At 45.6% G+C, this 12,266-nt stretch overlaps 1 protein-coding gene across 5 annotated transcripts in view; it reads right to left on the bottom strand.

The window, feature by feature from the left end:
• Positions 1-2,003: 2,003 nt before the first annotated feature.
• The window catches only part of NR3C2 (nuclear receptor subfamily 3 group C member 2), a 322,324-nt gene continuing 312,061 nt past the window's right edge, over positions 2,004-12,266 (bottom strand). For all 5 annotated transcript variants that reach the window (XM_081811789.1, XM_081811786.1, XM_081811787.1 and 2 more), the window contains exon 9: positions 2,004-4,726. In XM_081811789.1, coding sequence (XP_081667915.1) covers positions 4,571-4,726 — 156 coding nt within the window. In that variant the 3' untranslated portion in view covers positions 2,004-4,570. The remainder of the gene's footprint in view (positions 4,727-12,266) is intronic.

The raw sequence follows: 12,266 nt of genomic DNA, 5'->3' as shown, positions 1-12,266 counted from the left end.
TCTCTGGACCAGGCTGGCCCAGGGCATGAAGAACCAAAGAAATGGGTTTTTCAGACCACAGATAACCCGGAAACTGCTGTCCTGGCAACATCAATTCTATGAAAAAGCATCAGAGTAATTGCTAGTGGTAGATTGATTTAATGATCCCAAATTTCACCCCTCTCTGAATCCATGTCATTTTTGTGGAGGCCTCCTATGCTGACTCTAGGCTTGACCTTGTAACCGGTTTTGGCCAGTGGAACAGGAGGAAACTTGATGCAATCAGAGGCTTGAAAAGTGTTGAACCTTTCCACTGTCCTTCTTATTAGAACCTTGCGCCTTGCCTTTACCATGGAAATATGCCCAGGCTAGCCCACTGCAGGATGAGAAGACACACGAAGCAAAACCATCCTAGACCAGTCGACTGCTGGTTAACTACAGAAGCATGATTAGGGCTGACTCAGCCAAGCCTGGTCCAGATCAGCAGGACCCTCCAAGCTGATTTGTAAACTCAGGAGAAATAATAAAAGGTGGTTATTAAAACACTACATTTTGGGGTGCTTTGCAGCTAACTACCTGCCATTCTGCCCCGCGGTTCACTTTGCTTTGGGTATGGTCTTGGTCCGTGCTGACCATTCAGATCATATTCTAATCGCTTCTCCAGTGTTGTTTGGGAAGCCACTGTTCGATTTCCAAGAAAACTGCTGCACTAACAAACAATTGGATGACTTGAAATTAAAGTGCCAGAGATACTCGTAATCATTTCAGTCCGTGTACACTTGCAGTTTATAAAAAGTCTGTTAGCGCTGACTTTAACATAAAGGGACAATTCTGTTTGCTTGAGGGGCATTCAATATACCGAAGCAAACAAATGCCTAATTGTACATGTATCACCATGCATAATTTCTACCACTCTCGTGTACAGTGGCTAGCTGTCTCAGTGGTGGAGGCTTCGTTCTTAGCTAATGATTCCTCAGTGTGCCGCTGGAGTTTTTGCGTCTGGGAGCACTTTTAGAAGTTCTTAGAAATAGAGTCACCCTTGTCCCAAGAATGAGTCTGCTCTAGTCAGAAAGGACACCCACTTTAATTAAGGGTGCACATTGGTGTGGCCTCCTGCTGGTCTCAGAGGGCTCACAGCCTAAGATGGATTTTATTTAAAGTTAGGGGCCTTGGTGAAAAGCCTTGCCCCTTAATAGATCAAATTCCATAAACTCTGAGAAAAAATTAACTGCATTTATAGATGTTTTATAAACAAATTTGTGCACGTGATTCTCAAGTTTAAAACATTTTTTCTCCTGTTCTGTGTTTAATGGCCATGTTATGTTCCAGAAATCTTCCTATCATGTTAAAATGAAGTTGAATTTGTTTAATGCTCAACTGGTCTTCTCTTTCTGGAAGCAAATAGTTTGAATGATCACCAGTTAAATGACACATTAAAAATGTACTTGAATTTATTTTTACATGTTTTCTAGTTTTAAGATGAGCTGATGATTGTTTCCTGCTCTTCCGTGGTCCATATTAATGAGTGAAATCAAGGGGAGCAGCCTGTAAGGAGTGTGAGAAGCATTCTAGCCAGTGGGGAGTGGAGTCTCTCGTCGGCCCAAGAGGACCCCGGGGTAAAGGAGCAAGAGAAGACTGTGTGGAAGAAGAACTCTGGAGTCAGATGGGACATCTGGTCTACTCAGGTCAGTCTCAAAGGCTGACAAAAGATCAAGCTTCCCTGTGGCTGTAGAGAGAAAGGAGGCAATGTGCATAGAGTGTTTAGCAGCTATGTGGTGGGCAGTACTTGTTAAACTGTTACAGGTTGTTTTAGTCACCCACATGTTATTAGCAGTAAGAAACAAGGCATCAAATCAGTCCCCAAAGAGTATAATTAACATGTGGCTAACGGGGGCTCTAACATGGGGGAAAAATGTTACTTTGTCTTGGATGTAGGTAGAAGCTCACCATTCTCAAGATGTGGAGGGGCACAAAGTCCAGGTGTTCCTACAGACATCCAAATGAAATGTTTCCAAAACAACAGGTGATTAAAGTAAAGGATTTATTGTAATCTGCTTACAGTCCTTTGCAAAGACAGACATATGTTTTTGCATAAAGATATAAATTGCTTCATTTTAAACTAATTTAATGTTTTTTAATTATATGAAGGAGTTTTGGTGAAATATGAATTGTACCAAACCAAGATTTTTAAGAGCAATATGGTACAAAAATAAGAGCAGACAGACAATTTGGACTGGGACAGGCATTCAACAGTGAATTTAGAATATGGCTTTGCTGTTTAATCAAGCAAAGTTACCTGGAGACACACAGAGAGCCAGTAACTTTGTTAATACAAAAAGCTGACGCAGACTGTCTCCATCCCAAACCTGGTTACACTGAAATTCCAATTTCATAAAACGTAAGTCTGAGCTAAAAGCTGCTCTTGTAAGCCATTTCTTTTCTAGAAACTCCCAGTCTGCATGCTGTGTATTTATCACCTTCCAAGTGTGGCTTTCATATTGCTGTGCATGTAAGTTGACTGTATTTAAAGATCTGCCTATAAATTAAATTACTGAAATTGCAAATTATGTAAGAAAAACTCCTCCCTCTGAATGCAGCTTTCACAGGTTCCCCCTTGCATAAGGCAGATGTCTTCTGAAAGACAAGGTAATGTTGCCTGCATGGTGAACCCTGGAGAAAAGTGTGGATTCCAACGCTGCCTTCCCTGGCCTTGGGCTTCTCCAGCGACAGCTTTTAGGTTCTGGAAAATAATGTGATTTCACTGAGTACCTGATGATTATCATCACTTTTAAAAGATTAATTTGGCCTCTAGTCAAAGTCGTTTATTTAGTGCAATCATATTGTTAAGTTTCCCCAAAGATAGATAGGTTTGTGATCTGGGGCAAGAGAAAAGCCATAAATTGCATCAGTGCCAAACAGATTAATGAATTAAAAATTTTAGTGCCACTGTCTTGCTTATATGATCTGTAGTTTTTTTTTTTTTCCAAAACTGTTTATGTATAAAATTTTTAAAACCTACCTTTTAAAAATCTAAAAACCCTCTAATTATCGTGCGGTCTCCACGCGATTCTGACTGAACCGTGCCAAAATGCATCTTCCTAGTGCGTCCTGCAACGGCCTACGTGTCCCCACGACCAGTTTGGAAGTGCAAAACCCCTTTCCCAGACCAGAAGTGAACATGTCACCTTCTGCAGACGTAGAGAGTGCCTGGCATTTCCTTCCCAAAGGAGAAAATGCGATTTTCTAAAATGGGATGAGACTATGCTCTCTGGGCCATCGCATTTCCAGCCTTGTGCTCCTAGAGCGGATTCTGTTTCAAGAGGAAAGCAGGAGAGGAGGCTGCTCTCCTAGAGCTGCAGGCCCTCCCAGGACCTTCGCTCACATGTGGTGCCAAATGACACCTTCGAGGAGCTGCAGACGCCACAGCACGTCATTCCCCAAAGGACGCAGAATGGAGAAGCCAGAGAACGTGCTCGAGTCCCACGAACACCCCCAGCGGGAGACCAAAGACAAAACAAAAGTACAGAAAAAGTAGAAAGGCTTAAAGACAACCAAAGAGGTTTAAGTGTGGTTATTTACAACAGAGACTGTAAAATGGTAAATTAGATATGAAGCTAAAAAAGGCACAGCTTTCCCTTTCTTAAATACACTGTAAACGGTTCATTATGCATGCAGAACATTTCACTTTACAAAAAAAATTTTTACCTTGTTTAGACAAAGATAGTACTTAAATAGTCTCCAGCAAAATAGAATTCTTTCAAAAATACTTTCCCCTTCATCCTATCAACCATTAAAGTTTTTTTTTTGTTTTTTGTTTTTGTATGTGTCTCATTTACAAAAGTTCCTTACACCTTAGTTCAGGTCCTTCACAATTTATACATACAGTAATGTACAGCACAGCAAAAGACTGCAAAAAATTATTTGTAAAGCCAACACAATAGATACTAGAAATTGAAACCAAGGCATTTAACATCTTATCCGTTCTAATTAAATAATAAATGGACGCTAAGGGTATGTATACCAGTGATGCAGAAGACCATGGGTGGACAGGAACCCCCGAGGGGGCTACCGTTCCCCTCCACGTGCTCTGTTATTACACAACAGGAATCTGTATATATTTTTTCTTTTTTTGTGTTTTTTTAAATAACAAAAGAATATTAATGCCCCATATTGACTATACGTTTTATGTGCAACCGAGGGTAAGCTCTAAAAAGTTCGTTAGTCCTTGAACCCTTTTAAAACAAGCGAACGATACCAGAAACTACATGGCATAGTTAAAACTTCCATCTGTTAAAATATCAAAATCAGAGTTATTGACTAGATATGGCTTTTCATCCAGAGGAACAGGAACGTGTTTCTAAGCACTGGGGATCAGAGAGGGAAGAATCCTTCCGACTGCTCAGGTCCTGCCAAATCCACGTCACATTGCTTTCCCGGCTCCAAACCCTTAACGTGATTTTAAACTTGAGAAACTGCTGAACAAGTAAGAATCAACCATCACATGTTAAAAATCGGATTTCTTGGGTCCTTGGTGGGTGTAGAACAGCATGGGGAAACTTAAGGCAAAGCTCTCCTGGTAAGACGTCCTCCGTCACTTCCTGTGAAAGTAGAGGGGCTTGGCGTTCCCGGACTCCACCTTTGGCAGCTGGTCGCTGATGATCTCCACCAGCATCGCGGGGAACTCCACTTTCAGGGCCTGGGACTCTCGGAAGGTGTAGAAGCAGAATTCCAGCAAGTCGCTCACCAGCTGCAACACAGACAGAGGACATGACATTGGGGCCTCTTTTCCATCCCCGCACCCCGCTGTGTCCTAACTCTGGCGTAAGCGCGGCCTTCAGAGATCTGACCAGGGACGCGCATCTGTGACGCTGCCTGACTTGGCTAAGTCGTCTGTTTTGGGGGAGGAAGGGTGCTCACATCACTTGTCACGGAAGGTGCCTTTCATGCACAACGGATCCGGCTAAGAGCTGAGTAACTATCGAATACTGACTCTACTGGTGGCCTCGGAGTCAGGTAGAGTTCAGAGTGGCTGGGACGCTGAATTGCTCGCACCAAATTCTCATTCATAAATGTGTGGATTCGGTAGGGCAGGCATGCGCCTGTATCTCTGGGCGCCGGCTCAGAGCCTGCACGGCAGAGGCCCAGGACAGTGAGGGGAAGGGCCACAAAACCTTTGCTGGCATGGGTCCTGCTCCCTCTGGTCCTGGGTGGGCCCCGCCCCCTTCTTCCCTCCTCCAGCTTCTCACCCTGAGCTGTGGGCAGGGTTGAGACTTTTTCAGTACCCACCCCGAGCTCTGTTAAGGTATAACTGATGTGTAACATTGTGTAAGATTAAGGTGTCCAATGGGTTGATTCGATACTTATATATTGCAAAATGATTAATACCTTCATCGTGTCACAGAATTCCCATTTCCTTTTCTGTGGCGAGGATATTTAAGGTCTACTCACTTAGCAACTTTCAAGTACATAATACAGTATTAACTAAAATTACCACGCTCTACATTTCATCCCCAGAACTTATTTGCTCAGCACTGGAAGTTTGGGTCCTCTGACCAGCATCTCCTCATTTCCCCCATCCCCTGGTTACCACCATTCTACTCTCTGTGAGTTTGGGCTTTTTTAGATTTCCTGTATGAGTGATATTGTACGGTATTATAATCTTTCCCTGACTTCACTTAGCATATTGCCCTCAGGTTCCATCTATATTATCGCCAACGGCAGGACTTCCATCTTTCTCATGGCTGAACAACATTCCAGTGTGTGTGTGTGTGTGTGTTTCTTATCCATTCTCAACCATTTTCTATTTTAGCCTGATGTTGAGAAAGAGTGCAAGCAGCAAGGACAATCTCTCCGTCTACTTGCCTGTCCAGCTATTTCCCCTACCTGATTGGCCCAAGGACTTTTTCCATCCTCCTGGACCTGAACCACTTCCATTTCTGTAAGTTAACAAAACAACCATCCACAAATGCAGTTTATCATTAATTTGAAAAATAAGTTTTGGTCATTTCCCACTGTATTAAAGCAGACAATATTACATGCCATAAGAATCACTCTCACCTTAATAAAATGATTCTGGTGAAAATACATCTGTAACTTTTCCTCAGAGTTTTTTCTTTTTTTTAAAACTTAATTAGCAACCCTAAGGACAGTAAATAACTGCACAGTAAAGGCCTTTAACACAAACCAGAAATCAAAAAAATGTCATCAGGAAGAATAGCCGGTGTTCTGTTTGTGCCCGTATGTGCCCTCAGTCTTAAGAGGGGCATTTCCCTAAGTAGGTTCCAAGGACTGAGAACTTTGATAAGTGTTCTTCAGGCACAGAACACTGGGGCCAAACAAGCTGGAAAACAGCACAAGCCACTGTCCACTCTGGGCATGTTCACCTCGGCACCTGCCTTGTGAAGGCTGAGTCTCAATTTCTACATCTGTAAAACGGGGTATATCTGCCTCACAGGACTGAATGAGTGAACTGGGACAGAAGATGTCAGTTCTTAAGATGTTGAGAGGTACTGCTGGTAAAACCCCCGATTCTGTCCTCCCGAGGGGTCCCAAACTCCTTCAAACATACAACATCATTTTTCTCTATGGGACACAGTTTGCAAAATCTGCTCTGGGTCATCTTTATGTAATTTGGTGTCCTTGGGTCCCCCTTCTATAAATCGAGGGACAGGAGAATTTTGTGTTTTACCTTTTCAGGAGAGAGATTCTTAGAATTGAGATAAAAAAAAAAATTAAGAAATTAGCTAAGGTGGCGGGCTAGTGGCCATGAAAGCTAAAACCCATGCTGGGCCCCAGTCTCCGGATGTGGTGCCACGAATGAGTTGGCAGTTTCGACTGCAGGGCACACCTTTCAGTGGGCGACGGTAGAGCTCTGTGCACCAGCTGCAGGCACACAGAACCAAGTTTAAGTTCACCCTGATCTCTCCTCCTCCCTGTCCCCAACGGCCCTCTGTGTGGGGTGCCTGCAGAGCTGTAGAAGAGGATGGTTTTTCCTTTTAAAAAATGTTAACCTCCATATAAAATTGTACCAAAAAAAAAAAAAAAAGGACCTAGGAATCAAGTTAACCAAGGAAGTGTAAAACCTATACCCTGAAAACTATAAAACACCGATGAAAAAAATGTAGACGACACAAACAAATGGGAAGGTATTTCATGCTCATGGACTGGAAGAGTAAATATTGTTAAAATGTCCATACTACCCAAAGTGATCTACAGATTTAATGCAATCCCTATCAAAATACCAAAAGCATTTTTCACAGAAGTATAATAATCCTAAAATTTGTATGGAACCACGAAAGACCCCAAGTAGCCAAAGCAATCTTGAAAAAGAACAAAGCTGGAGGCATCACAACTCTGAATTTCAAGATATACTACAGAGCTACAATAATCAAAACAGTATGCTACTGGCACAAAAACAGACACATAGCTCAATGGAATAAAGAGCCCAGAATTAACCATGTCTACATGGTCAATTAACCTGTAAAAAGGAGGCAAGAATATACAACAGGGAACCACAGTCTGTTCAATAAGTGGTGCTGGGAAAACTGGATCACCTTCTTATACTATACATAAAAATGAACTCAAAATGTATTTAAGACCTAAATGTAGGACCTGAAAATATAAAACTCCTAGAAGAAGACGTAGGCAATAATCTCTTTGACACTGGCCTTCACAACATTTTTCTGAATATGTCTCCTGAGGCAAGGGAAACAAAAAGCAAAAATAAACTATTGGGACTACATCAAAACAAAAAGGTTTTTTTTGCACAGAGAAGGAAACTATCAACTAAAAGACAACCTACTGAATATTTGCAAATGATAGACTGGATAATGGGTTAATATCCAAAATATATAAAGAACTCCTACAACAACCCCCAAAACCAAATAACCCAATTTAAAAAGGGGCACAAGACCTGAATAAACATTTCTTCAAAGAAGACATCCAGATGGCCAAGAGACACATGAAAGGATGCTCAACATCACTAATCATCAGGGAAATGCAAATCAAAACCATAGTGAGGTATCACCACCTTACACCTGTCAGAATGGGTAGAATCTAAAAGACAAGAAACAGTAAGTGTTGGCGAAGATGTGGAGAAAAAGGAACCTTCTTGCACTGTTGGTGGGAATGCAAACTGGTGCAGCCACTGGGGAAAACAGTGTGGAGGTTTGTCAAAAAAATTTAAAAATAGAAATGCCATATGATCCAGTAATTCCATTACTGGGTATTTACCTCCCCCAAATGAAAACACTAATTTGAAAAGATATATGCACTATGTTTATTGCAGCATTATTTACAATAGCCAAGATATGGAAGCCGCCCAAGTGTCCACACACATGCAGTGGATTATCCGTAAAGAAAGGATAAGCCATAAAAAAAGGATATGTGTATACACACACACAAAATGGAATATTAACCATAAAAAGGGATTCAAATCTGGCCATTTGCAACAACATGGATGGAACTAGAGAGTATTATGCTAAGTGAAATAATCCAGTCAGAGAGAGACAAATACCATATGACTTCACTCCTATGTGGAATCTATAAAACAAAACAAATGAATAAACAAAGAGCAGAAACAGAACCATAAATACAGAGAACTAATGGTTGCCAGAGGGGAGGTGGGTGGAGAGATGGGCAAAATGAAGAGGGGTGGGATACAGGCTTCCAGCTATGGAATGAAGTCCCGGGGATGAAAGGTGCCGCATGGAGAATACAGCCCATATAGCACTGTATGGTGACAGACGGTGTCTGTGCAGACTTGCCCAGTCACCATGCTGCACACCCGAAACTAATGTTAATATTGTGTGTCGACTCTACGTCAATAAAATTTTAACCTGAGGGGAGACATCTCGGTTTCTGGGCAATATCAACCCCCACCAGGCCAACGCTGCTTGGCTGCCACATCTTGTACTTCTCTGGGGTTGGCCCTAGTTCATGTCCAGAGATGAAGGCTCCCTGTCGTTGGGCCGCAGGGCGCTGAGGGGAGGGCGGAGGTCCTTATGCACAACCCCTCCTCCATGTCCGTCCATCCATCCAATTCCGGAGCACCTGCTCTGGGCCAGAAGCTGGGAAACCGTGACGAACACAACAAAGCCTTGTTCTCGGGTATCTACGTTCTGCTCTACCGAGGGAAACCACGAACGCAGTCAGGTGCCAGCACAAGAAGGGACAGAGGAGGTGCTATTTTCAGAAGGGTGGTCAGAGCGACAAGGCAGCTCCGGCTTACAAGCTGAAGGAGACGGAGCGGAGCTGTCCAGCCGCTGGGGCGCGTGTGGGCTCACTCGGAGGGTCCAGGGCGGCACGCAGCTCGGGGAGCGGCCCCTGTCAGCTGACCAGCTGATGTCCGAAACGAGTTACCTGGCAGGGCCACTAGAGGTTTATGTTTGCAAATGTGCCAGTTCCCGCACGTGAGGAGAGGTAAGGAGCAGAGTAAATCAGGTCGTGGACCTGAGGCGGCACACAGGAGCACCACGGGAGTCTGTCTGTGGGGATGGGTCCCAGGCCTGCTCATGGCCTCTGCACTGACCTCTAACCCCTCCATGAGTATCACCTAGGAGATGCTGGGGAGAGAGACCAGAGCCAAGGGCTCAGCTGTTTTCCCCGACAGGTTGGCTGAGGACAGGTGTGCCAGACTCTACTCACTAACCATGCATATTAACCTGGAGCTGGCGTTTCACACCCACCTCTGTTCCATGTTCCACAGACTGAGAAAGAAGTTCCTTTCCGGTCATGAGCAGACACCCAGGCTTCTGTTTACAGTAAATGCCTTGGCCAGCTGCAGAGGGACGAGGGCTTTCCTGGGGCATGTGTGGTAGGCCCGGCAGCCTGGGACTGGACATTTGACCCTGAGAACACCTGGGGGTTGGGGGCTCCATCACCACCAACCACTCTCAGGAAAGGGCTCACCGCTGTTGAGGTGGTCAAGATGCCGACAGGCTGGGAGGCCAAGGGGCCTCAGCAGCTACCAGAAAGTGCTGACTGCTTCAGGTGTCTGGCTGGCCCTCCCTTCCCTGGGACTAGGCTGAAAACCTCTGCAGGCCTCAACCCTGTGGCTGGTGAGGTGCAGGATGATTTGGGAGAATCAAAGCCAGGTACCCCTGGCCACTGGGCACGGAGAATAGGGGCCACTCAGGTCCAGGCTGCAGGTTCTGCCTGCCGAGAGCCCACCCACTGCCCCCACCAGCCTTGGCCTGCTGCAGCCAGTGGGTCAAGGCCTTTAGGACCTTAGCACATGGCTGAGGTGGGCTGCTGCCACACAAGGGCACCACGTGGGTTGGAAAACACACGGCACCGGAAGGGCACGAGGAAGTGGGGACCGCGCTCTGGCAGCTGAGCAAGAGTCACACTGAACAACGAGGTGGGCAGGGATGTTGAGCTGTCAGAATGGACGCTGGTTCACGAGCCAAACTTCTGTGTCACAGCGAAGCATCTAGTGGTCACACTGCTCACATGCGCAGGCATCTCCTAGCTGTCACCTGGGTGCAGTGCAGGGGTGCGTACTGAGGAAGACGCCAGGCAGGGCCCCTGCCTGAGCCCGGAGGAGCCAGGAAACAAGGGTACAAACAAGTACCATGCCTGGGCCCTCCCCAGACACTGTCCACTGTCCCAGGTAGAGCGTGTTGGTGGGGGTGGGGCAGGCGACAGTCGTCCCCTGGAAGGGGGCACTGGGTGGTGGCTGTGCATCACTAAATGAACAGTTTCCAGTCTGAATCCCAAACCACTATTCCCACTATGAAGCCAGAGAGCACTAGGGAAGAGCTCAGTTCATCACGGCCTGCTAGCGTTCTGGTGCACCATGTGGGGGGAGCGAGATGTTCGCCAAAGCTGCCTTTAAAATGAAATTACTTCAGGATAGCTCTGCCTGGATGGATCGCCCTTCAGAGATAATTCAGCAGTTCCCCTGGCTATCACCTGGCATGGAATGATTTCTCAGGAGTGTCACACTCTCTTTTCCAATAAGGTGAGTACTGGCTGCTTCTGCTTGTTTCCTGGGCCCCCCACTCCCTACAGTCACCCCTAGCTCCAGCCTACCTGGAGCCCCAGCCTGAAGGAACCTTCCTCTGCTCCCAACTCACAGATACCACCTTTTGTCTAAGTTGATAATTAGCCATGGAGCCAGGGGGCACCACGTTCTCTTTTTTCCCGGTAGTTTGCATCTCTTCTTGGTGTAACTTTTCAATTTGCAGGTCCCTAAGCAGCCTGCAAGTTCCTTGGGGGCAGGAACCACCTACTTACTCAGCCCCACAGTGTCCAGGAGAGGCCCCTTTCCCGTTACTTCTGTGCAGCCCTGCTGAGGGCTACAGGGACCAGAGCTCCTGTTGCGGGGGGCCTTGCTCCTGTGTTTCTCTGACTTCTTCCAAACTCTTAAGTGCTCAGAATTAACTTATTTCAACAGTATTTCCTTAGGACAATGTGTTGCTTGTTTTAATCAATGAACCAAAACAAAAACTGGGCAATTTAGATGGGCATCTTCATTTTAGTGGTACTAAGTAGATACTGCAGAACTTGATACATAAAGCTAACCTCTTTCATCAGTACTCAAAGCTATCCCCTTTCATCTTCCCCTGTGATTCTGGGCAACTCAGGCATGCTGGGTTTTACAACGTGACTTCATACGTATGCCACGCCACAGGTGCCATGAGCCGCAATCATTAGGGTTAGGACAGGTGTGGGGAGGGGAGTCACAGCTAGAGATAAGAGCTCTACTACCCTGTTGGCCCATCAACATGAATGCGTTAACTGCAACCAGACAAAAGGCCAGGCGCCTTAATATTGATCCCCACCAGCCTTTCCTGGTAAATACCAGGCTAGCGGGAGAGAGGCAAGAAGCTGCATTGTAATCCGAAATGAGTCTCACAATATTAGGAATCAGAGAAAGTCCTATGCACGGACTTTTCATTCTGTACAAAATCTATCTGTTGGGATCACAGAAGTTTAGCTAGATGCCCAGCATGATTTATCCTGCCTGAAGGACCACAGCGATCAGGGCGGTAGAGGAGCTTGGCGAGATCTCAATGCAACTGATGGTCCTTTACTTGCCCCGAACATGAAGCCGTCAGGCTCCGTGAGTGCCCTTCCCGCACCGAGTCATCGCCAGCCGCATGGCCGCTCCTACCACGAGCAACGAATGGCCTCTTGGGGCACCATGCAGGGAGCATCTGGCACCACAGTCACTAGGTGGTGATGGGAACACCTGAACAACAGCCTCTCTGAAATAGGGTCCCACATATTTTCAACAGCATGTTCATTTCTTGTAAGTTATCTGTTATCTGCTGACTCCAGAA

This window comes from Leptonychotes weddellii, chromosome 2, assembly GCF_054177405.1.
Source record: "Leptonychotes weddellii isolate Sample4059 chromosome 2, ASM5417740v2, whole genome shotgun sequence".
Taxonomy (NCBI): Eukaryota; Metazoa; Chordata; class Mammalia; order Carnivora; family Phocidae; genus Leptonychotes; species Leptonychotes weddellii.
The sequence above is the reverse complement of the archived record's forward strand: the minus strand, read 5'-3'. Positions and strand labels throughout refer to the sequence as shown.